The 27354-nt window shown below is 36.8% G+C and overlaps 1 protein-coding gene across 3 annotated transcripts in view; it reads left to right on the top strand.

The window, feature by feature from the left end:
- The window catches only part of FAM120B (family with sequence similarity 120B), a 56922-nt gene that overhangs the window by 17321 nt on the left and 12247 nt on the right, over window positions 1–27354 (top strand). For all 3 annotated transcript variants that reach the window (XM_037392618.1, XM_037392620.1, XM_037392619.1), the window contains exons 5-7: window positions 3208–3380; window positions 7428–7520; window positions 24973–25179. In XM_037392618.1, the coding sequence (XP_037248515.1) occupies window positions 3208–3380; window positions 7428–7520; window positions 24973–25179 (473 nt within the window). The remainder of the gene's footprint in view (window positions 1–3207; window positions 3381–7427; window positions 7521–24972; window positions 25180–27354) is intronic.

Here is a 27354-nt window from a genome sequence, read left to right as displayed (position 1 = left end):
ATATTGTAGCTTCATACCACAGGAGTTTGGATGTGCTTCCAGTATTCTAATCATTGCATCTTACAGGAATATGTCACAAATACGCTTACGTTCAAAATGCTGTCTCTGGAATGCTTCTTTAATGGTCAGATTTAACTGGCCTTTGGGTTTATGGCATCTTTAAAATTGGCCACAGTTGTTGACAAGTTAATGTTGAGTGTTCCTAGCAAGTACATTTTTATAAACTTATTTTCATTGCTCAGTATTTACATGGGCATGTAAAGCGATTAAATGTTAAAGTTCTGTTACTGGTGTTATAAAATGAAGTTTCAATAGTCACTACTTCAAATGTGCATTAACAGTTAATATTATACATTTATGCCTGTATACACAGTGATGGCATGTTTTAAGTTAGTATGAATGTGAGGATCACCTTTGTATAAGCCTTGAGTTCAACGATGTAGTATTAATGCATTCCACAACTTTTGCATGCATCGCATATTCATAAATCAGTTATTGAAGTTCAAACAAGTGAAATAAATATTTATGCATTCCCTTGAAGTGCTCTTGATTATCGTGATGCTTGGTATATGACAGTGTCTTTGAATGTGTGAGTGTAAGGGAAAAAGGAAAAAAAAATTAATCAATGCTTTTTCTCTTAACTTGTTGGTTGTCCATTTTGTATTTAGGCAAGAAGTATCTCTTGACCTCTGTGGAGGTCTTTGTGACTCTCTTCTTGGAGTTCCCAAGGATTACAGTTTACATAATACTGAATATGATTTTCACGCAGTTTTGTGCAAGTTGAGAATAGCCATAAGTATATGCAGTGTTTGAATATCTCTAAATCGTATGAACTTAGGGCTTCTACAACCCCAGTAGGACAGATAATTTTCTAATGACTAATCTTTACTGTAAAGATGTATCAATAATATATACCTAAGTATGTTTTGTTCTGTTTCCCTTTTGTTACTCACTTTTGGGGTTTTTTTTAGGTTAATTTACTAAATATTTAGATGTGTTCAGAAAGTAACATATTGCTCCTCCCTCCCTATGTAAGTGAATTCTCTCTTTCAGGAACATTTTCTAATTGCTGTGAAGTATGTAGTGAGAATGTAACTAGAGCAGAGAGCAGTTGTGGGGGTCTATTGTTGACTGCACACATGATGGGAGAGTCATTACACTTCAGTGTATTTGTTTCTTTGTTTTACTTATCTTTCATTTAAGGGTTAATGTAATGGATCGCTGTTGGTATTACATGAAATTTAATTACTCGTATAAGAGATCCTTTCAGAAAAATAATGCTTTAGGTTGGTATGTTCCAAAAAGAAATAGCGTCAAGTTTTCCTTCCCAGAGTAAATAACTCATAATTCATCAGTACCTCTTTTTCCCAGACACAAGTAGATGTTGATTCTCAAAGTGTAAGAAACTGTTTATGGAACAGATGTCTTGAATTTTTTGTTGAGCTCTCTCAATATAGATATGTAATCTTGATTATTGATGTAGTTCATGGGTTTACTCTGGAGAAGGATTTCTATAATTAGGTACCCCTGGATGCAATTCATTAAAAAAAAAACTGCACAAATGGAAAGAGTACTTTTAACTAATTCTTGGTGTATCTCTTCATGTGCAGCTGGCTGGGAACCTTCTGGAAAGCAGAAACCATCAAAACTGTTTGAGTTTACCCATGCAAAAATTGTCTCAGACATTAAAGTTTCTTGGGCTTGGTAGAAGAGCTGTCTTTGTTTTGTTTTTATGCATGTTATATTTGCTTTTCTTCCTGGAACTTAGACTCTGCTGTTCTGTTTTTGTTTTTTGTTTTTTGTTTTTTTTTTTCTTAAGGCAGCAATTACCAGTATCAAAACCAGCAATCTGAGTCATGCAGTCTGTACTGGCCCACTCACTCCCAGTATTTGTGTTATTGCTAACCTGCATTTCTAACACTGATCAAGCAACTGGTATTTTTTTCTTAATATATATATTTCCCTACAATCATGATGGTAGATCTTTACATGGTTAAAACTTTTGATGGGAGAGTTAGTCTTAAAAATAGTAAAAAAAAAAAATCCATCAGGGAGATGAAGAAAGAAAATACTAACTTCTCTTCTAATTTCCCTCTTTCCAAAGAATTAGTACCATTTGGTTAATGGGCTTTCTTGGCTAAATAAACATCCTCTGTGTAGATTTCAGCACCTTGTCACTTTAACTATTTATTATCACCCAAGTGTTCCTAACTGGACTACAGCTGCTGCATGTCACACAAAAAAGGAAAAGGTGTTACCAAATGTAGCTTAATTAGTCCACATTTAAAATTCACACCTCGTTTTAGTTAACTACAGAAGCAGCAGTACTTTTGGGGAGGATTCTGGCATTAATTGGAATTCTTAGGCTTAACTAGTTAGCTGTTCTGTTATTTCATGTGCATTAGTGTTTATTCTGATAACAGATTAAATGTAATTTAAATGGGGAGCAAATCTGACAGTTCACACGTGGCAAAATGGGGTAAATATCAAGGATTTAGAGGCCAGGGTGAATGATGCTGTAGAAAGACGGGAAAAATACATTATACACAACTAATGACAATTCTTTTGTGTGTGGTTGCAACAGTGTTTCATACAGTAGCCTAGGGAGTGCGAAATACCAGATAGATTTGGGTTTTGTTCCCAGACTGGAACCTACTGCGGAGGAGATACACCAGCACAGTGTGTTTTGGAGGATGTGTATTGGACAGCAAATGGTGTAGGTGACCCATTTGTTCATTAGAACAGGTGATTATAGAGGCAATGCAAGAATCCTTCAAGGACCTCTGATACACTAGCTCTAGGAGAGAGAGAAGAAACAGATGTGGTTGTTTTCTGCTGAATCACTATTTTTTGATGAAGCTAACCTTGTTTAAAGCTGTGGATCCCCAAGGGAAAGGACACACTTGTAGGCAAACTTTGTTCTTGCAAAGGGTAAAAGCCTGCTTGTCTATATTGTTATAACAGTTGAATTCAGTCCACTCTGCTTAAACATGCCTGGATTCAATACAATTTGTTTAAATTACAGGCCTTAAATTTTTTTGGTTTTTTTTTTTTTCAAATGCCAAGTTTTGTCAAATACATTTTAATTTCAGCTCTGTGGTCTTTGCAAGTGCCCAGAGCAGATCAGTTGTTTCCTTTCAGATTGTAATGAGGTAGGCATGTTTTATCTTGTTGCTGCCAAGATAAAATAATGGATTTCTTTTGTAGGTGGAACACCTAATTTGAAAACACTGTGGTTTGCCAAAGGACCTGACGTGGAAAAACAACGGTATAGTACATTTCTGGCATGCTTTCACCTTCAGGACAGGATGGAAGATCTCCAAGCTCTAGAAGCACCTGTTGCAGCATTCTGCTGCTTGCTGACCTATCTTATGATGCAGGTAAACTGGGACAGTTGCTTTTTCTTCAGCTGTCAGCCCCGATAGATGTGATTGGCTAATAAACTGTTCCTTGCTAGCCTGTGCTGGATTTTTCTCCTAATCTTTACTGTAGGCATAGTTGATCAAATATAATAGTACTGCATTACAGTATTTTTAATTACTCCATTTAACATGCATCATCTTGTTCAAGAAACACTTGGGGTTTTTAGTGGTTAGTCATAAGTCTCACATGCCCATGACAAATCCCCTTGGGCAGTTTAACAGAGAGAGTATAAACTGAGGGATTTCCTCTGCTTTTTGGGACCTGTTTGCAACTTAATGCTTCTCTTTTTGTGTTTCCTTTGTGTCGTGAGAAGACGACATTCCCTCAGGTGACTATGCAGACTGTGTAATCAGGCATTATAAATATTTAGTCAGCTTTCACTACTTTTTTACACCATCTTGTCAGTCTACTCAGTTTTAAGCTAGAATTGAAGACATGGCTCTTCTCATTAAATTCTGAGTAATAGGGGATCATTAGCTAGCAGTTCTGTTATAATTTCAAACATTTGGCAGCAGCAGACTACCTTAATTGTAATAAAAAGGAACACCAGATTAAATACAATATTGCTTCATTATTTACATTTCTCTTAGGTATTTAATATATTGTCTGTACTTGCTACCTTTCAAATGCTGATCTCACAAGCAGATTTTCCTCTCTGAGGATGAGAAAATTGTAATGCCTTTATCTAATCTGATAAGCAGTAGTGCACTTTTACTTACACTGAACTGCAGTTTGTCTTCTGTTTTGCTTTTTTTGGACTTCACTTTCCTCAATAACAGATTTATACTGGTGTGTGATACGTGAAAACAAGTTCTTCCTGACTTTTGCTTTCTTTTTCCTTCATACGTGTTTGATCAAACTTAGATGATGTGTTGAGGAAGTACACATGGGAATTATACAAATGATCCGTATAGCTTTTTTTTTTCTTATTTTTATATAGCAGATTATAAATGGAAAGTTTTTGGAAGATGAAACTCATTAAACATCAATTCATGTCATGTTGTTTCAATTCAGCAAGATACATATGTACTTAGCTTTTAACATACCTTAAGTGTTCTTGATATTTGCATATGAAGTTACAGTTTCTCTTTATCTATTTTCACGCTATCATTTAATTATTGTGCTTTCCTTTCATAGAATGATTGCTAAATTATTTGAGAAGGGTTTCTTTAGTGGGACTAAGAAGAGGAGTAATGGGACAGAACACCTACAGAAATGTGGATTTACTGAGCCTTGATCACAGCACATTAATAAAACTGAAAAAAAAAAAATGCTTTTAGAGATATGGTTTCAGAACTTATTATCCAAAGGCTAATGTTCAAAACAGATGTGAAAACAGTTTTGCAGCTCATGTTTTCAACAAGAATAATAGCAGAGACATCACACAAAGGGCTTAGTTTGATGGATGGTTTTTCATCACAGTGCCAGTTTTTCAACACCTGTCCGCTTTTCCTGATTCTCTTCTGCCCTCTGAGTTGCACTGATACCATCTAACCTGTGAGCCAGACTAGGGCATTGATTTGGATTAAAATGTTTTTCACTGCTGAGCTATTTCAGACTTTGGTTGGTTCTCTGATATTGTCCATTTGGGTTTTTGGGGTGTTTGAGAGGAAAACATTAGAGCAAGAGTGTCAGCAGCCATGCTTTGAGCTGGCCTTCCTGCTTCCGTTTGTTTTATAGCTGAGAAAACAATGCTTGTCTAACTGTAGCCCAATACTTGTCTTTACACTTCAGTCTTACATTTGTATTAGAGAGGGAAGATGGATTGTTACCCCAAAGGTGATTTAACTTGAGCAATTGTAGGTTGCCTTGAAGCAGGCTAACGTAATTTCCTTCAGCTCATATGAGGGAGAAATGAGCTTCTTAAAAATTTCATTTCTTATCATTTAATCTAACCTAAAACTTAGGTGTTTGCAGGAATCACATACTGACCAACCCATCGGGCTTCCTCAGAGTTTATATACAAGTATTTTATGAAAACTTCAGATGCTTTTTTTTTTAAGTCAGGAAAAAAAAATCCAACAAGCAAATCTTAACTATGTAAAGAAAGGAATCTTTTTGGTGAGTGTTCTTTTAAAATGTCCTCCACATTAAGAAAAAATAGTGAAAAAATTACAAAATAATAGGTTTTTCTTTAAACTTGGGGAAAGGAGTGAATGAGTTCAAATATCAAACTCCAAAGAAACGGGACATTTATCTTTCAAGCTTTTACAGTTTTGGAAGAAATCTGACCATGGAAGCATGATAACTCACCAAGTTCAGTTACTGAATAAAATATTTCTTTAAAGAAGTGTTTTAATATTCACAAGCATTTTGGCTGATCTGCTCTGTTAGCAGTGTTTTCATGCTGTTGTACTTGCAAGCAATATTTGACTTAACTTTTCCTAGGACAAAATTGTGCAAGTATTAAGAATTGTCTAAGTCACTTCTGTTACTGCAGTGTATGAAATGTGCAGGTTTAGCAAACCTCTCTTATTGTGATCTACGCAAGGGTGACACCTGACTTGAAATACAGGGTAAAGTAGGGCCATTACCAGATTTTAGCAGCCAGGTGGAGTTAATGAATACCAAGGAGCATTTTGAAAGCTTAAAACTGTTCTGATATCCCTCACATTCTTGTGCTTTGTGCAAGTCTTAACAGCATCAGAGAGGGGAAAGTATTTTACAGTGGGACAAGCAGCAAGGCCTGGTTTAAAAAAAAAAAAATCTCAGTAGAGGTTGAATAATTTTTATTTTGAGGAAGAAATAATGGGTTGCTCCTCCTAAGCAAGTGAATGAAGTAATTATAGACAGTTTCTTAGTGTTTGGGGTTTTTTTATTTTATTTTTCTATTGATTTACATCAATACCCTTTTGTTAGTTTTCCTCCCCTTCATTTTTTCTGTCACTTTTTGATTTTTAATAGCCATAGTAAAAACTCTTTAACAGATTCAAATGGGGTGTACACAATATCCCCCCAAAATTACACTGTTAAAAGAAAGGCAATGCAGAGTTTTAGGCAGCCTTTTAACTGTACTGTAAGCCCACAATGCATATTTCCACACTTTGCTAGAGGAACCTTCCCTCAGGTTCCAATTCATAAATAATTGTAAAGCTTTATGGATCTCACTTAGGGCCCTCTTCATAGCCTCAGCATTTGTAACGGGTATTTGGTCTTGGTGTACATGTATAATCAATAATGTACTTACAAGAGGAAGCAAGTGATCCGAAATGGACTGGTTCTGCAAGGGAATCAGCCCAGCTGGTCTGGAGGTACTGTCTTTTTCCTGAGGTGACCATGTGCCTTTATAGAATCTCAGAATACTTTTTCACAACAGTAAATGCCCCCATTATCCCTTTCCTGATAGAAGTATTACAGTGAACTGTTACATGAGTTTAGAATTTATCTTTTCCCACTTGAACATTTTAGGTTTAGTTTTCTTAGTTCTGAGTTTTTCCCACTTCAATATGTAGCCTAAAAAAGCTAAAAGAATCTAAATGTTTTCTTAAATCCTGACATATAGCTTAATATAGGTAACTGAAATATTTTAGATTCTTTTAAAAGCTTCCAACAGATAACTGTAAGCATTTGAAATAAATCACAATGGTCATCACATCTGTGGTTTATTGAGGTGGTTTTTATTGTGGGCCTTGATTATAAAGCAATTAATATTTAATAATATTTTTTTTTTACTATGCCTAGTGTTATGGAGATGAAGAATTTTCCTGTTATTAAGAAACTCTTAAGGGAAGAGGAGAAGGGAGTACATGAAGGGTGGGCATTTTGTTTGGTGTGTGGAAATCCATGTATATACACTATACACAGGTATTGGGGTATGCACTTCACTCAAGTTGTGAAAGTAAGTGTTTTGTTTCCTTTAAGGGTTTTTTCGTAGATGATACATTCATGGTGGTCGTAACTTCTTGAAGTCATTGATTTAAGTTTTATGTGCTTGAGCAAGAAAAGTCAATTTTCGGAAAGTTCCTCTTCAGAGCCTTCAGATAATGTGTGTTTTTTTATTTTAGGTCAGTAGCCTCTCTCTGGAGGACTTAAATGCATTTGTGGCACTCATTCTCTGCCTCAAAGGGAAGTCAGCTGCTCAACTGGCGGGTTTGCAGGTATGGACTGGAATAATGCTCATGGTAACTTTGGGATCAATATTTTTTGGAAAATTCTTCTACGTTTCTTTTCAGATCCACAACTGAGGATCATGGTAAATATACAGGCTCTTAATGTGTTACAGTTCATGTGAATACTTGCATTTGTTAATAATGTAAAAAAATAATATAGAAAGGACATTTTCTAGTGGTTGCAGTCCTAGGATAAACGAACTAGTCTCAGATTTCTTCCTGACTTGGCCTCCAGACTTCCAGCTGATAGAAAATCTGTAATGGTGAATCCTGTCTTGCAACATTGCTTCATTCTTTTTTCCTGAGGAAGATAGTATTTTTGAGACATAAGTTGTATGAAAATTACTAAATAAAGTTTAGTATTACTACCTATGGGAGGACATAAGCATAACATAAACCTAACCAGGAAAAAGGTCTTGTTACCTGTTGTAGCTCACTATAGTGAATACCTTTTGGATCACACTGTTCTGTAATTATTCAGAAGTTGTTTTTTTTTAAAAAATTATATACTCTGTAAATCTTTTTTCCTCTTTCCTATCTTTTTGAATTCACATGTGGAAAAGCAGGTTCCTAGATGATTATCACAGTAGAACCATCTAAATAGTTCTTGCATGTCTAATTATGCAAGAGCATTTTCAATTTTACAGCTTGAGATTGTATTCAAAGTATTATCAGTGTACAGCACAGACTGCACGTGTCAATGGCTGTTTGAGTTGTGGGTTTACTTAAAATTGAGGAGGAAAGGGTTAGAAATGGTTGGAATCTTAATGTACCTTCACTGTGAAAATCTTGCTTGTGTTTCCAAGAAATTCTCTGTTACTTTAACAGTCCATGCTAAAGTTTTAAAAGTACTTTTTGCTGATAGCAAGGTAAAACCACCGCTCCTGTTACTATCCATTTGTTTCTAGTGCGCAGGGACCAAAATAACAAAACTGCTGTGATTCCAGTTTCATTACTGGATTCATCATTACAGATGAAGTCCAGCCTCTTATCAGTTTCTCCTGAATTAATCACAAATTTGTTCTGCAGCTGATCAAGTGTTAGATCTGTGTAACAAAAAGGAAATGATGAAATGAAGGCAATATGGTAATTTCTGCCAAAGACATTGCACATAGTGTTGCACTTAATATTGAGGGTGTCATTACTTTATCGAGTCCATCATGGCAGTCATTCAGTAAAAGCATAAAGGAAGCCCAGCATAAGCAGGAAATGTTGAAGCAATTTGTTTATAGGTGCACTTACAGGTACTATTATATAAGTTTTTAAAGTGCTTGGAAGTTTATTCTGTTTGAATTAGATGTCTGTGTGATTCATTTGTGTTGTGGTTCTATGAAATTATAAATCTGAGTGTTGCATCCAAACATGTAATATGAATTAATGTATACTACTTAGCAATGGTCATTCCACTAATTCAGAGTTGTTCACAAAATTTTGTAACTTTCCCACAAAGCATATGGCAGGTCAGATTTTGTCTGCTCTTCCACTGTTGACATAAAAATACATGAAACACAAAGCTGGACTTACACTGTATCATGTATCACTCTGTGAAGTGGACAGTACATTGTTTGGATTTACTTATGGGTGCTGTTGGTAGGTCCTTTCCAAAGTTACATCAGTCTGCTGCTTATGTAAGCACTTCACACACTGACACGTAAGGGCTTCTGCTCTGCTAAAAGCCAATGAAAGATTCGTATAATGCAGTTGAAATGTTTGTGTCGGGCTATTTTGTAGAGCACTTCTGTGTCTTATTCTACTGAAATTCACGGTCCTGCCTTTGGTAGTAGTTTGAGCCAGAATAAACCCCTCTGAAGAGAACAGTGAGGAATGATTTTGGTCTCTTTCCCTTTTGAGGTTGTAAACAGGTGAATAACGGTTTCGAAACTTACCCTTGTTGCCTTCAAGTTAATCCCCTGTCCTGTGTTTTGATGACCTGGATCTCCCAGTGAAAAACAGTTGCTATTCCTCAGTTTGTTGTGTATCTCTGACTGGTTAAGCTATATCAAGAGGTTATGTTTTATTAATTGCCATAAAAATACTTTTTTTTCTTCATATATAAGCTATCTGTAATTTTGTGGTAGCACCAGGATCAATTTGAAGATTCATATGAGGATAATCTCATTTCACAGGAAGAGTAAAAAACTGTTTCTTGTTTGCTTCTGAAATGTGGTGTGCAGATGAACTTAATAATATCCTGTGAATTTTTGCTTGGAAGGTCAGGAGACTAAATTAATAGAACATCTTATATAACTGTTCTAAAAATAATGATCAATAAAGCAAGCTGAGTACTGTAATTCAAGCATCTCATTTTCAAGATTCTCTCCAAATACCTTAACCTGTTTTTACTCCTTGCTATGTTTATTTAGTACATTTACAAAATTGAGTTATACTGTTATTTTAATACTTAGTAAACAGGGTATCAATACGTATTCTTAACAGCTTAATTTTCTAGGTATTTGTGTTTAGAACTGAAGGATCCAAGTACAATGAATTTCAATAGTACATAGCTAATTAATATGTTGGGTTTATAGTAGGAAAACAAAGGAATAGAATTTAAATCTGTTTACCATACTTTTTATTCTTCACTGAGAAGTTAAACGTGATCCCTAGGAGCAACTGAATAACAGAGCTTTCAAGGAAGTTATGTTAAACTTAGTCAGCGTCTGCAAAACTTTATGGAAATGTTTGCTCATTTGCAATTTTGGACTTAAGACTACATTATTATTTTAAATGTAGAAAAAATGTTTACTCCTAGTAAATAGTTCTGTGAAGAACACTGATTTAATAAAAAAATTTGCTTTGTTTCTGCAAAGGAGTCCGTTAGCAAGTATGTTTTAGCAGAAGAGAACTTTAACTTCCACTGTTAAGTATGAGAGAAAATGTAAATAGAGCCTGTTCTTTGATAGGATGAAGAGAACTGTTTAGCCTTCACTTTAAAATCTGCTTTCTGATATGCTATACATATTTCATAGTTAATGTGATCCATAAACCTGCAGATTTCTGAAACAGAATTGTCCATGGTTTGAATAAATTGGGTTAAAGTCATAAAAAGTATAGTTTATGTCATGCTGAAAGAAAGTGGGCTGCGGACATATAACTAAAATGCACATTAAGTATTACTTTCTGAGAATAACATGAAGATTTGATTATTTTTTAAGATCGATGGTTTCAAAATGTGCACACGATAGAGAAGACTTGTTATACATTCTTTTTTTCATAAGTTTGGGGGTTTTTTTCCTAGTTTGTTGTGCCCCCCTTATACGGTAGATTAACATTCTATTTTGCCCAAGCCTCCCATAGAGCTTATACATAAGATCAGAATTAAATTTTGGACCCCAGGTTGCCTGTTTCCCTTCTTTCTATTTTAATCTGGTGTGTGATGTTGGCAAAAAGCCCAGAGAGCCGTCAGTCTAACTTAGAGGCCATTGTAGAGAAAAAGAGGCACCAGCAGGCATGCTTGCAGTCTTGTTTCTTATATTGTGCTGGCCCTGGTTGTTTACAAGTGCGTTTATAGATCATCTTTCACCTGTAATGCATGTAAAATACTGCCCAAACAGGAGAGGCCATAATGACTTATAAACACAGATACGTTTTAAATATGTGACCATTTAAATATGTAAATATGAAAAGTTTGTATTGGAGGTGTAAAGTTGTGAATCACATCTTTTCTTGTGGCCAAAGATGAGATGGGAAAATCTGGTTAAAAAGGAAATACACCTGGAAATTGGTAGATGAAATCTGTGTCCTGTTAAATGCTTTTAAAAGTGAAGCGTATGTCAGAAAATATGAACTCAAAGTTAGTAGCAGGTGCATGGGTGGACATACACGTCACTGCTGGCATGTATGACATTTGCAAGCTCTGTATAGCTTCCCAAAAAATACTCACTTATACTAGAATATCTGCTTTGGAGTAATTACATCTTTTGAGCCACTTGTAAAAGGAACAGTTTGGCTGTGCATGAGGTATAAGAAAGTCAAGTGCTGAAGTGTATGCCTTCAATTCTTCAAGTGCTTTTGGTTATTTAAAAAGTATTACTGATACAAAATGAACACTGTCATTTTAGATCTTAAATTTTAAGTTCCAGAGACTCTTTGCAATTTGATTGCAAATGAACTTTCATGAAATACTTCTTAAGAATTAATTAGCTTTTGGAATAATAGTTACAAAAAACCCTCAAACCTTAGCAAACTAGTTAACTAGTTTGACGGGCAGAAATAGCTTTAGCAAGAACTGGAGTTGTATGGAACCTTCAAATATTTTCTGGTGTACAGTGTCATGGAAGCAAAATTAGCTTGGTAATAGAATTATAGCAATATTGCACAAGATATTTTTCTCTGAATATTTTCCTGAGAGATACTTAGCCACACATGCAAAAAAGCAGTATGTTTTAGAGTAGTGTGTAGGTATCTTGGTTAGGGTCCCTCAAATTTCAGAAGGATATTGCTAAATCTATTCTTTATTTTTAAACTCTGTATTCTTTCTCCCTTGCCATGCAGACAGAAAAGCATAAATAATACCCAGATTCTGAACATTCCAGAATTTCAGTCTTCTGACCTATTTGGCAAGCCAAGTTACATTTGTCAACACCATTAGATGTAATACTTGTCAGACAGACTTGGAACAGCCTTTGTGAGCTATCTATGTTTTTCAAAAACAGTTGTTTTTTTTAAAAAAAACTTTTCTCCCCAGGCAGTGTATGTTTATTGTGCCTGTGTGACTGTTTCCTAATAAATGTTTGCTTGAAGTCTAATTGGATTGAGTAAAACATAAAATAAATTGTAAAGATCTCTCAGGTAAACTTTTCTTACATACTTAGGACCTGCTTCTATGGTGTTTTAGTATTAACTAAAGTGTAATTTGAGTGTATTCCTAAATGCTTTACTGAATCAGGGGTTATATCCCCACAAAATTTGCATCTGTCAAAAGTGTTTTTAAAATGATAGGTGAGATTTTAACTGGCAGGGGGTGGGGAATGGTGGGGATTGCAGTGGTTTACTGGTCATGGAATTGCTGCTCAGCCCATTCTCTCATCTGCAGTCTTCAGGTTTTCTCAATGTACTGGGCTAATCTGGAACAAAAGTTCAGCAGTATGGGATGTGATTTCAAGCTGAGATTAATTCAGTCCGTCTGCAACCTCAGAAATGTAACTTTGTTCTCATGTCCTTGAGATGGACTTATGTCTTAAATGGACTAGTCCAAAGAGAAACAGTTCAAGTCTTCAAGTAGTTAAACTATTTTTGGTTTGAAACATTAAAAAAAAATATATAAATACAGAATTAATCAAGAGAAAGTTGCATTAAATGAGCCTGCTTATAATTAATGTGTGTATTAAGGCTGACAGTTTTCAGACATCTATACACTGCTTTTAATAACTGTGTTTTGGCCTCTTAAGCCTGCAGGCCTAGTTCAGCATGCTGCCTTCATATTGCAGAACCTATTTATTTTCTTTAATGACTTTGAAGTGGTAGGTATGGCTCCCTTGGTCTGTCACTAAGAGTGACGTATTGCACTTGCATGGATCATGCGTTACTGCAAATACAATTGTATTGCAGGAGCTGAAGCTACTCACTGCTTACAGCATTCTTTGAAGGTCCCCTCTCTTATCTGTTGCTTATTTTCATAAGCATCTTTTGAAGTTCTGAAGAAATTCAGGGGTTTTTTGGTCCTATTGCATGGACAACTGGCTCTTTCTTTGCTGCTGTTCATTCATAAACATGCAAAAAATCTTTTCTTAGGGTAACAAATTCAACTTCTAGATAAGATTGCTATTCTGCCCTTCTCTCTCCCATTTTCTTCTTTACCAAATTTGGTATATTTATTAGTATTATTAGAGTTTATTTCCCTGAACATTTTTTATATTTGACGTAAGCTCTAGTATCAGAATTCACATAACTGTGTGAATTCTGTTATGTGTCACTGGCACAAATACAAACCCCAGCATGACTAGATCAGCTCTTCTACCTTCTGAGAAAAATCCATTAATTTGGTTGGATTCACTGTGCTTATGAAGAAAATTTTGAGCAAAATTTTGAGCAAGGGCCTCAAAAGAAAGCATTTGTATTCCTTTGTGGAAGACGATCATGCGTTTTTTCTCCAGAACTGTGTAAACTTGCTCTGCTTTTCCTTGAGTTTTCCTCTTTACTGCCCTGTAGCTCGTCATTAGCAAGGTTTCAGCAGCAAGAAATAGCAGCAATGTTTCAGTTTAAAATTGCTTTTAGACTTCATATAGCGTAAAGAATTTTCCAGGATGTTTAAGGTAAAAGACATTCTGGAATTTCAGATAACAAAATTACTGTTAATTTTTAATCCATGCCTAATATTATTTCAGAAAGTGAAATGTGGTTATTGGTGGTGAGGATAATAAAGCTCTCCCAAAATATTAAGGAAACTGACAGCTTTGAAAAAGTCAGAGATAATTTGTTACAGAGAGGGGAAATAATAATTTCTGGTTATCAACTGACATTTTCCTGCCAAGTTTGTGTTGGTCAAAGTGTATGTTTACTCATGAGATAAATAGTTTTCACTTCCTTGCATACTGTATATTAGAAGGAACAAGCAGTATCTTAGGGTGGGAGGTGGTGTTTGCATGACATAGGTGAGGTTGCTCTCTGCTGCCTTTAAGGGCTGACCTGTGGCCCCGCGGGGCAGGTGACGTGCAGGGGCTGGAGCCAGGAGGGAAGGGAGCGTGCTGGCAGGAGGCGGTGGCACGTGTGCACCTGCCTGTCCTCTGCTCAGGGCTGCCTGCACCTGCCTGCGTGCCCCTGTCACGCCTGAGCAGGAAAGCAAGCTGCACATCTGTCTGGGCTTTCCCTGGAGAAGCAGATGGTTATGTGTAACTTCAGCAAAGCAAAAATGTTTTCTGAAATGACCTAATGAGCCATTTATAGGTGGATGGAGAAAGAAGATAAAAAAAGCCTTTAGGCATATGGTTACAGTGCTTTGTAGGATGTACTGGAATTTTTCAAATTACTATAGCAGAAATGTTCATCTTGAAGATACCAGGAACAGCCAAGCTAACCAAGAACTGATTTTGTTCCCTTTCTTTTCAAGTGTATTCTTGATTGACATAGTCATTATCCCAGGGGTTAAAAGTCAAGACAGTGTCCAGTTCCTGTCTGTTGCTTCCTCTATGACTTTGGTCAAATTGTTCAGTTCTTTCTGGTATTTTAGTTCTTTCTTCTAACAGTCATGCACCAGTGGTGAGAACAGTAGAAGTTCTTTAGCCAAAAGTGCTGTATAAATGTGATTTTTAAAATATTCTTAACATTAATGATGTTGCATGTATATTCTCCTCCTCTTCACCTTTATTTTGGAATCATTTAATTTGGTGTTCACTGAACAATAGCTGAGATGTGGTTAGAGGAGGTTTTTAGAAAGAAAGGAGCTGTGTTAAGAAGAAAGCAATACATGTGCATTGTAACATCTCTTACCAGCATTACATCTTAGCATCTTAAGACATCATCACTCGTTAAGACAATTCTATCCCGGTGTTATAAGTGAGGAAAAAATACATAGGGACAATAAACACCAGATGTGTAAAGGTGGTTTGTGATTATGGAGAGATTTAGTTAATTGCTTAGGAATCTAATCAGTGTGTTTAGTGTTACACCAGCACTAGTAGGAAGCATATGCACATTAACTGAAAAGGTATATTACATTCAGCTAGGCTGCTATATATTCCCTTGATAGATTTAAAAGATGAGACATTCAGTTCCTTGCCAAATGCAAAATTATGTATGTATTGGTTTTAGCAAGGCCAGTTAATGCATACCGAAGTATCATTTCCTATTTAGCAGTAGTTTTGTATTTACTTTCTGTGTATAGGATACAGAAGTACATCTTGGCAGAAAATACTTGTATAGACTGAAGTTGCATAAATTCCTACATAAGGCAATGAGAGCTTTACTACTGAATTTAATAAAAGCAGAGCTATGCCAATACACTTTTGAAAAACCATCCTTCAGTCTACTCAGCGTTATTTACTTTTTAGCAAAATCATACAACTGTATCCTGTATTTGTGCACAGAGGCTTCAGTACAACAGAGACATACTTCAGTCTGGCAACAATGGCAAGTAATATTTCTCAATTACAGGAGGCTGAAAGCGTAGTGGTTCTGCAGGAAGTTTATTTTTGCACAGCACTTTATGCCAAAAAAAAAAGGTACCTTTTGTTTTAAAATGGCTGTGGATCGGTTCCTGAGGCTGGAATGTCAGTGAATGCTTATTTCATGAGCAAAGTGCCTGCAGAGTCCAGTGCTGGCCAAAGTGCTGAGATCCTAGTTTGACTTACTACATGCATTTTCTTTTAAACAGCATTCTTCTCCTTGTTAAGTACTGCTTTAAAAATGGCCAAGTTACTCTCACATAAACTGTTTCCCTATTTATATTAATTTGCTCTGACATAGTGCTGATACAAGAAAATGTAGAATATTACATGTGAGTAATGTTATTTTCTTTAAAACCTTTATTTGTAGTCAGTTCCTGAATAGCTCAGAAGACCATCTTTATGCAACAGATGTGTGCATCAAACAAGGATTCTCTAATATTGCTGTATGTGTTCATCTAAATAGCAGCATGGGGTTGATGTTCTTGTGGCAAAAGGTAGCAACGTTCAAGCCGTGTATGACAGTTTTCCATTCCAAAAGAAATAGGTATTCTGGAAGTGGATACTGTATTGCAGCTTAATTACAAATCAATTCCTAGTATCTTGAACTGATCGCAAGTTGCAGATTGGCAGTTCCTTTCACAAGTCATCTGGGATACTGCTGCAGTGATGTGTGGTTCAATTTGTCTTGGACCTTGGGATTGTCATGAAACAGAAGCAGAGCAGTTCTTCTCTTCCTCAACCTGTGGACTTAACAGCTAGAAAATTCCTTAGCCAGATCTGTTTACCTTGGACTGTATCACTTTAAAAGGTGAACCGTAGTATCAACAATTGTATTGTGCAGCTGCCTTGCAATACAAAGAAACTCTCGGGGAAAAAAAACCAACAAACCACAAACCAACTAAACCTATCTTGCGTTGGCAAACAGTATTTATTCTGGAGCTTTCTATACTAACCATCTTGTTTCAATGACAGTTTTATTTGAAGGGCTTATATACCAGACATGACATTAGTAACAGTTGTCTTAATGTTTCTGGAACCTGCAGTGCTTCAGACATACTAAATCTTGCCTAATCTAATTCTGTTGAAGTTCACTGGTCTTTCTGTTGGTTTCAGTTGGAATTAGTTCAGGTCCTTAAAAGGTATCTACTAAAACAGCTTGAGAGAGGGAATGGTCATACATTAGGACAATTAAATAAATCTGAACATCTGTGCGGCCTCTGGGGAGAAGAAAAAACAAAACTAACTTTTAAGCTTGGCTGATTAAGCCTTGGCCAGGTTTAGCAGTGAACTCCCACCTATCAAAATTTCTTTGTAGTCACGATGATGTCTTAATCCACGGCAACGGTTTCACAGTACACTGTGCAAAATGTCCGCAAGACAGGCCACCAGACAGCAGCACACTGAGCAGTTGCATGCCTAACCAGCTATCATTCGCCGCTATAGTCTGCAGCTGTGAAAGGACACACTGCATTAGCAAAGGTAGCCAAGCACTCTCTGCCGAGTAGTTGTGCTGGTGGCAGAATTATTACTCCTAGAACTTTGTTCCATGGACTAGTCCTATGATTAAACAAAGGGAAAGGGCTGGGGTAAGGTGCGGCTAAGGACTTGAGAGCAGGAGTATGGTCAAGATGCAGGTAGTGACAAATGGAGCCCCCCGTGTTAAAGACTTTGGGAAAGGGGCTGGTCAGTGGAGAGTAGAATACAGAAATGTGTAGTGAGTGTCAGAAAGTAAGGGAATGGAAGAAGTTTGGTCTTTGAAGGCTTGCAATGGAAAGTTACTGGAACTAAGAGAGGAAAGTGACCTTTTGATGGTTTTTAAATTACTCTCTGTGTTCCCTAATAACTTTTGAGTATGTTGGCTAATTTCAGAGACGGAGTTTGACAGAGGTGTAGGAGTCTGAGAGAAATAAGTTACTGCTGATTGTTTTAAGTAGACAACTGGGGAGAAGGGTAAGGCACTCTAAATTGCCCAACAGGATGAAGCTTTAACATGACATCGCATTATTAGGGCATCTGTGTGAGAGGGAGACATTGCTACAGGCATGGGAAAAAAATTCAAATAATTACGGAATTATTTCAGATGCCAGTGACATAGCACGTACAGGAGCCTGTCAGGTCCTGCCTGGTGCAGACATACCAGGAGTCTGCTAGCAGTTTGTCCTCCATCAGGGACAAACTTTATTAGTTGCAAGGCAGATGGAGCTACTAATGCTTCCTTTTCTCATAATTCCACAACATTTAACTAATGTATTACAAAAAAAAAAAAAAAAAAAAAAGGAAAGGAAATGTGATCATAAGAGTTTTCAGGGTCCCAAACAAAATATATTTTGCTACCAAATAAATCCAGTATTATCAATATGAGGGAAAGGTGAGGAGGTTCAAAAGTAAGTACATTACCAAAACCACAAGCATGTCTTTAAGATAGTAAAAATTAAAATCCTAATGAATCTATTCAGTTTTATAGAAAGAATGTGGCCTCTGGCTGGGCTACAGTCAGATGGTTAGCCTGATGGCTATAACTCAAAATTTATGTGAATGTTCTGTAAATGTCACTTGTATTATGGACTGTCATTAGCCCAGTAATCATTTAGATCAGATTCAAGCGGTTGTGGCTAAAGTAAGAAAATGTAATGTTATTTGAATCTTTTTTGCAGGTGCTAGCGTGCTGTCCATTACATAACTGTGTACAAATAAACTGAAGGGACTAAACTTTTTAACTGATGACATTCATCATTACAAAAGTGTCGTTTGTGCTGAGTTTTGTTGTAGGTATGATTCAAGAGCTCCATGAAAAGCTGGTATTTTTGAAAATTAAACAAGAAATTAGAAACAATCTTTCTGGAACTGAAGGAGGTTTTTATCTGGTGGCAGATTGGTTAGCAGTAGTACTTGTGTGTTATTGTTTTGTAGGGTGTTTAAAGGTAAAAGCAATTTTGACTTCATTGCAGGTTTTGGCTTAATGGAAATAACAGTGTTGTTCCACAGAGAGGTATCATTTTACATCAAACTCCTGATAAAACCCAGTAAATAAACTTTCCTCACATATAAATACTAAACAATTGGGTTGTTTACTGCCAAATATTTACTGTGAAGCCCTGGAAGTGTTTGAAAACTGGTTTTTCTAGTTTCTGTTGCAGCAGATGCCCTCATAGGATCTCTTTTCAGTCCCTTTTCCTTTGCACACACCTTGTTTAAGCAGGAAGAGCTTAATTTAAGCCCTAATCTTTTATCAGAATAAACCTTAGTCATGTTTTCAAAATACCTGGTGCTTCGCTCCCCCCTCCATTTGACAAGTCAGGGAAGCAGGTGATGTACTACACTCCCAGCAGCCTGTTCCTTAAAGCTGACTGATGCCAGGCAAACATTGTTTCACCAGCGCATCTCTGCAGGGTAACACTCCTTAAATTTACCACCATTGCACCAGTTTAAGTTATCTTTGCTCTAGAACAGAGCATATAGCACCAGTGCACAGGGATTTTAGCATCTTTTGACAGCTCACACTGGGAATTCCTGCTGAAGGCAGGAAGACCTGGAATTCAAGAAAGGACTCTTGTCTTTTGCTTCAAAGAATTTTAGTGATACTTTCCCTTGCAGAGAATTTAACTTTAGCGAGGTTGTCATCAGTTGACACAGTTCATCTCTTTATATTTGGAACACAATGTGCCTTACCTCTCCCAGACAGAGCTAACCCTTACTGTTTTAGTGACAAGTTCCTGAGATAGGATCTACCTGCTGCCTTTATTGCTCAACCATAAATTGCCTATGGCTAAATATATGATCATTTAAGATACAGGTGGGTTTGGGGGAAGGTAATGAAAGTAGTGTACTGATAATATGCTGACTTGAGTTCAAAGTGGATCTAAAATGAACCCGTTAAACTAGGAAGGTGCTCAAGATTTTGATCACCATCACTTGAATTCCAGCAGTTTATTGCTTGGGGGAAATTTCATTTTTTTTTTTTTTTAATTATTGTTCTTCAGTTAATTGATTTGAACTTGAAGTTAACAAATACTAACCTGTCCTTGAGTGTTATGTTTACCTTTTTATAACAGAAACAGGTACATTCTTTTGAGGGTGGGTAGGGTAGGAAAGAAGGGAGGGAAATGCCTTATGCAATTTTAAAGTTATTTCTATTTAAATTAATATTGCAAATTATTAGCCATAGTCATATCTTCTGTATTCAGCTCAACCACAGGAAATAGGCAATGGGTTAGGAAAAAAAATTAAATACGTAAGAAGAGCTTTAACCTAAGTAACAATTTTTAATACAATTTTTTTCATTGAAAAAGTGTGTGTCCAGAATGTTGTTGAAAATCCTACTAAAGGAACCAGTTCTTAAATGAAATGTAGTATTTAATGCAGTGAGATACAGATGATGTCTAAAGTAATTCAAGTAAAGAATTGTAAAATTATTATCATATCTTTACCTTTCTCCTTAGTTTCTATAAATGGTGTGTGACAGCTTTGCCCCTGGGTATGGTTCTGGCCTTCGTTTGTGTCTGCTGACATCTGTCACGTTCAGATGCTTGCCCTCGCATTACAAGCACAGTAGAACCTGTTCATCCTTCCAACAGAATTTGAACCTTCTAATCTCCTTAGAGTGGTGAAGGAGTCGTGGGGTTTTTTTAGTATGTTCCTGAAAATAGGTTGTGCAGCTTTCAAAGCGTATAGGGTAAAGTTTACACCTCTATCAAAAAAATCCCTTGTGAAGCCACAAAGGAGACTCAGAGGACTAGTAGTATTTTCTTAAAATATAAAGGTATTTTTACGTCCTGATTATTTTAAAATTATTATTTAACTAGATGTAACGTGGACTGGAAATGTGCATTTCTTACACAAGATCCATGTGTTTTTCTTCTTGTGAGTAAAAACTGCTCTGCAGGATATACAGTCTCTGGGTCTAGATTTGCAAACTGCTCCTGTGAGCAAACACTTCCCTTCTTGCAGAGCCTCTTTCTGTGGTCAGTGAGGTGCACACAAGCACAGAGATCAGCCTGAACGTGTGGTCCAAAGCCTAAAACCTTGTGTTTCTAGAGCAGAAAAAGGCGTAATATAAGTCTATGATGACAGCTTTTCTAGTAAAGACATTTCTCGAATTGTTGGAAAAAACCATGATACATTAGCGATGCAGGTGCCGTAGCAATTCTCTTGCTCTTTTCAGGCGGGCTAACCCAGTTCAGCTCAGGCATTCGGAGCACACCACCAGTAACCTCTGCTGCAGTGATAGTAGAGGACTGTGAACTTTGCGTTCTCAGTCTTCTGGCAAATGGGAAAAGTCATCTTTTTCCCTAAACGCTGAGAGGGTGGGGAGCTGCCGTCGGTCGGAGCAGCAGGGGCACAGCGTGGGCAGCTGGTGCAGGAGGAGCGGTTCTCACGCACTGTGGCTCTCACACAAATGTCATCAGCTGGTGGTAGGAGTAGCAGCAGTGGGAGCACAGGGGTGTATCTCACATGATTCACTGGGGTCCTGAGTTTACAAAAATAGTAGAAAGAACCGGCACAGTTTCCAACAAGAAGTAATCTCTAGGGTGTAATGCCCTGGAAGGCAAGCCTTCTTTTCTTTTGGAATTTTCCACTTCTCCTTGTCATGACGTCTTTGCATTGCAGACACCAAGCAGTTGTGAGCATTCCCATGGCAAAGCAAGTCTGTGGTTTGCCATGTGCATGGGCTCATTGTTACAGGCTCGCTGTGCTTTCATTTTCTTTGTTTTTCATTGCCAGACACGGGAAATAGAAACTACCCTTTAGTGAATGTGTTTCCTGCTTATTGAAATAAAGGTAACTGTTGATAGTTCTCACCTTGGTCTTGCCAATATTGATTTCCATTAAAATCCAAGCTTTACCTGATGTCCATCTCCCAATACTTTAGTGCTTTAGGAAAGTTCTGGATTGATATCCCTAGACAGTGAAGCCTTCTACCTGTAAAACCTGTTACCAGCAACATTTTTTACCTTTTTAACCAGCGTGTCTCAAGTGTAGTTGAAAAGAGCACAGCTAGGGTTGTGTTGGTGGCTCAGACTTCATGTTCACTTAGGCAGAAGTAACAATTAGGATCAATGACAGTACTATGCTGATCTCCAGCTTAAGACAGCACTCAGAAGTCCTCTTCTATATTTTACTATTTTGTGCATCACCATCAGAAGCAAAATATTTCAAATTCTCATTTAGACACTTGTTCTGCAAATATCTATGCATTTGTTTTGCACTAGAATAACATCACCAAAGAAAGCTGGATTAGTCACATACTTCTGTAGTATCTATGCTTAGAGTTTTCAGAATACAATAAAAATATAGAAGTTTTGTGTTAAGATTTATGGCCCAGATGGCATCCAGCATCCACATATAGTATTAGTAATCTGTTCTAACAGCTGTTTTACATCCTTGGTACCGGTGGGATTAAAAAGGACAGTAAAAACAACTTTGTCAATAAATGACAAAAAGGTATGAATTAATAGACATCTAGTACACAGCCACTAAATTAGAAGATGGGAAATTGCTTGCTGCAGATGACAGCATTTACTGTTCTCAGCAGCTTAAATACTTGTTTTCCTTATTCTTCATGAAAGTTAGTTTTCAGTAATTAAATCTTTTGATGTTATCAGTACTTACTTGATAAATGAGTGACAGAAGATACTGATTTGTATGACAGGGAATTTCAGTCTGGTTTTGTACTGTTCTGTAATAGAGGCTATTTGTGGTATAAATTATATCGATATAAATTTGGCTAAGATTTATTCAGTTGGTGTGCTACTGTTGTTCATGGCCTCTACTGCTAATTTTCCTTTTTTATATATTGATATTATAATATTTTTCTATATTATATATAATACATTTATATTATTTATAATAAAATATAATAATAAGAATATATTTTAATATAAGGATAAAACACATCCATTTTCCTTATAGCTTAAGAGCAAAACTTCACCACTTGTCAAAGTGCTCGAAAGTATTTTACTGAAGTTATTTAAAGTTCAATTTATTGTTGTGTTGAGAACAAGATCAGGATGAATAGGTTCTGAAGTAATTCCCTAGCTGGTTTAGTTTACAAAAAAAAAAGGGAGTTCTGAAGATTCCCAACAGTTCTTTACTTCATGCTCATAAAGTCTTACTTTGTGATCACAAACCAAGCAGATTCCATTTTAAAGCCTGTAATGATGTGGACTCATTTCCTTAGTAGGTCTTAAGATTTGATCGGATGATCAGAAACAATCTGGTTAGTGCAATGTAAGAATCTCACAGCTGCAACGTGGTAACTGGCGGTGTGCATTCTTAGAGTCTACTTTAGTACAAATCATACTGGCTCACTTAAACCACATTCCTCTTTCAAGTACCTTTCAACATTGTTAAATGGTTTGCAAAAACCTGCTTTACTTGCCAGAGCAGAAGAGTTGTGAGAGTGCATGTAGTTACTAGTCTCAGCTGGCAAAACGATAGCTTGCTTCTGGAGGCAGTAGCTTCCTGAAACTCAGTGGCCTGATCCCGGACTAAAAATACTTTTATTTTAAAGGGAGGGGAGAAGAAGGTCCCCCTTACTCAAGTATGAAGTGTCACAGTCAAAGAAAGGTGGACCTTTCATTTTCTCAAAGACTGCTTAAATTAGCTTGTGTTGTCTGTCTGCATTTGTCTGGATGTCAGTGGTTGTCCTCGGTTGTCTGTGTTGGGTGAGTTTCAAGTACTGTGTCACGTTGGGTCAGTGCCCTGGTGGCCAGCATGGTGCCTTTCCAGGAATCACTAGAGGCAGAAAAGGTTCTTCCCAGAGGGCTCTGGACCACCCGGCCTGGTATCTTTTGCCTGTATCATTATCTCTGGGTCCTTTTTTGCTTTTGTGCTGTAGAAAAAACAGCCACTGGAGGTACACCTCATACCTTCAAGCTGGCTTAACAGAGCCCTGCTGCCCCTTGTCTGTGGTTGGGGGGAACCCTATCACAGAAGCCAGTTTCACATAGTCAAATTATGCAACAGACTTCAGCTCGTTGCATAATAATACAGAAAACCTAAGTCCTCGACTATGTTCTAGCCATATTCTCCAAATTATTTCTTGTGTTTGTCTCTTCTGGAAGAAGCTTTGTAGCTCCATGTTGCTAGCAAAGGTTCCCTGAATTTGTTATATAGACCTTAGGGAGGAGAAAGTTCTGATCCATTAGTACAACATTTGATGTTGTAGTACAACATTTGATGTTGTCTGCTGTTATTTGTAATGTTTTCTAAATAGGGCACTGATGGTGTATATGCATACCTTTAAGTCTTTTGGGCATCTTTCAAGATGTAAGATGTTATTGTTAGTAATAATGAGCCAACCCTTTCCATTGCATTTCATACAAACAATTCACAGCTCTGCAGGAGCTAGGGCTAAGACAAATTTGAGCCACATTTTTGTCCTTTCTGTTCTGGACTATTTTGGATGCTATTCCATTCCTGGTATAATTTATACTGTAAGGAAAATTGTACTGTAAGGGTACAACAGCTGCCATGGATTACAGCGCTAATGGCCACACTGTTATGAACCCATCCCTGTCCTGACAGCCTGCTCCAGTACAGACTGTGGAAAAGGCATTCCCCACTGAGGAGCTTTGGACTGTTTACACAATACTTAAAGTCACGATTTTTCCCCATGTTGGATTCAAGGCTTTTATAGCTTGCTATGCTCTGCCACAGCAGGATGTTAAATTCACCCATAAAGTTTATTTTGGCCATGAGTTTTAATTGTCTTGTTGAGTTTCTCATTTTGTGTTTTCTGGATGTTGTCATACCATTCCAGTATTTCTTCTGGAGACATCCAGGTTGAAGTGGAACAATTTCACTTTCAGACTACAGTCTGAGGAAATTTTAGTGTGTTTAAAATAAAAGCCTGGGTACAATAAACTTTGTTCTGTCAAATCTTATAATTTAAATAATCTCTAAGTACTGTAACGTTTCCCAGTTGATCAAACTGTGGAAGGTCAATGGATCGCCGTACACATAACTTTATACTCCCAGTTCATGTTTTGCATTCCACTAACAGAATTCTTTTTGGGGAACTGCTAATGCTTGAGAAATACTATGGAGAACAGCCATTTATTTTCTCTTTCTGTTTTCATTTTGAATGTAACTGTCTTAAAAACTTGAGTGAGATGCTGTATTTGTTAAAACAAACTTCACTTCTTTCACTTTATTGAATAAAAATAGATACAGGATCCTTTGATGAATTCTACAGTGCAATAGAGGAGCATCATTGTCACAGCTTTGGGACTGTTCATCATTTGCTCTGCTGTATGCATGGTTAGATGTGATGGTAAGATTGCTTATATTTCCTGATTTTTGAGGCCTTTTTTTTTGTATGTGTGTGTTAACAGCTTGCACAAGTGGACTCCAGAGGTGTACATCTTGGCGCTGTCTTTGTTCGTGGCCTTACGACTTTGCTCATGGCCAATAGTGCCTGTGGCTTTCCATTCAGAATGGATGATTTGATGCCTTGGGAAGTGTTTGATGGAAAACTTTTCCAAGAAAAATACCAGCAGTCACACCAAGGTTGCCCTTTGGAAGAGCTTTTGGAAGGCAATGTGAGTAATCGCATTCTCTTAGACAGCTCTGTATTCCTTGAAAAATGTACCTGTCCATATATGTTTGTTGGTTTAATATTCATGTTTACACTGGGCTCCTTTCTTTGTGTATTTCCTCTCTTCCTTATTCCGTTTTCACCCTCTCTGCCAAAAAAAACACTTTAAGAAGGTAGAAATACTGAGACCATGAAAGAAGCTATAATTTTACCTTTATTTTTGTTTTCATTAGTCAGAAAATAATATAAGGAAGTGTCAAAATGTCAATTTAAAAAAATGGAAATAGCTGTAATGGTTTTCTAGTATTAAGATATCAATGAGATCTTTTCCCTGTAAGATTTTAGGCAATGTATTAAGAATGTCTTTAAATAAGCATACTGGGTATAATTTTAAAAGTGTTTAAGAGCGATATTTTTAAACGTATTAAGGAACCTAAAGTTTGAGAGAAAGGTTTGGTGAATTCAAAGAGGAACTGGATGTAGAGGAAGATGTGTATTCAGGTATTTTTTTTTTAGAATCTCACCGAGTACCTTCCTGTACCTCTAGGTACTTATTTAGTTCTCAGTCCCACTTTTCAGAAGCTGGGGATTTGTACAGTTTGCATGCTATGGTACCAAAAAGCCGTATGACTTAAAACATGCCTGCCCAGGCAAGGGCAGGGAGATATCAGCAGAGTCTTGCTGGGTATGGACCATATCTGGTGCAGTAGGGTGGTATGGCTGGGCTCAGAGATGGAATCTGCTAGGCAGGGTACAAGGCTGTATTAATGCATTAGTGAAGCCTCGGACCAGACCTGGCTTGTGCCCCATGAGAAGAGAATATGTGGAGAGATGCTTGGGTAGATCTGTACTCATCTGTTAAGACCTTCAATCAATGTGGAACTGAAAATCCTGTATAATTTAATTACTTTTGAAAATTTTACCTTTGAAAATGTTTTTACCTGCACTTACATATATCACTTTAGGTTAAAATAAATAAAAGTGATTACAGAGAAAAAAGTTACGAATTTTGAATTATTTTAATCTCAATGTAGTCAATACCAGTTGTATAATTAGTTTTCTTTTCTGATTTTGTGTCCAATTGCATACCATACTGATCTGATGAGTGAAGTGGGTTTGGGTGGGTGGAATGTATGTGTTTTCAGCATGGAGGAGGAGGGTAATCCTTTCCACACGGAACCAATCATATGATTAGGACTATAGCCTCTACCCAAATCCTGTTGTTCCTATTAATTGGTCCATTGATTTCAGTAGGTTTTGGACTGGGCCAGTGGTTCATCCAGTTTTTCATGTAGGACTTTTGCAGAACAATAGAGGATCTAAAGAATAAATGGGAAAATGTAAAACTCTACAGATCTATGTGAAATCGATACTTCTTTTCCATTTGGATAGAATTCATGTTAGCGTGTAAGTTTTACGATAGGTACCTAAATCTGCACAAAATTTATATCAGCTGAGAGGTATTTTAGAATGTGTTAGGTAGTGTGTTTTATCTAACATTTGAAGGCCTTGATGTGGTCAGGCTAAAGTTATATTTTAGAAGGAAGATGAAGGAAGATACTTAGATTCCCTAGAACTGAGTTGGGAATTTTCTTGATCAACTGAAATATCTAGGTTAGGGTTTTTATAAGCCTGATACTGTAATTTAAACAACCTCCAGATAAACTGTTCTGTTGTGGGGAAGAATAGTCTGGCTCTGTGAATTTTTAAAGTAGTTTAAATATCTTTTTTAGGTACGACTTTATGGTACATATATGGCAGAGATAGCTCCCAGACTAATAAAATAGCTTTCCAGCTTATCAGTTTGAGGAAAGAATCTGTTTTGGGAGAATTGCCAAGAGGTGCCAGTTTAGCTGGGGACACTGGCAAGGCAACAAGCATATGTGACTGTTTTTTCCTATTATTCTACATTTAACTTTAATAAAACTGGTACTTAGTTCCTGGCAGAGCTTAATGTACCACTGGAAGCCAAGATCTTTCAGCACTTGTTAGTTAACAATCTACCCCTGAGCACCATAAATCTAATCTGATGATAGTGACAGCATTGTATTCAGAAAAAAAGTTATTCTACATGTGTGTTTTGTTATAGAAAAGATAAGTAATAGGAAAAAGTTACTTGTTTTGGTGTTCAGTGCTTGTCTCCTAACTCCTAAGGTCCTTTCTCTGTGATCTGGACAGT

The sequence above is a fragment of the Falco rusticolus genome, chromosome 6 (genome assembly GCF_015220075.1).
Source record: "Falco rusticolus isolate bFalRus1 chromosome 6, bFalRus1.pri, whole genome shotgun sequence".
NCBI lineage: Eukaryota > Metazoa > Chordata > Aves > Falconiformes > Falconidae > Falco > Falco rusticolus.
This window is presented reverse-complemented; position numbering and strand designations above follow the sequence as displayed.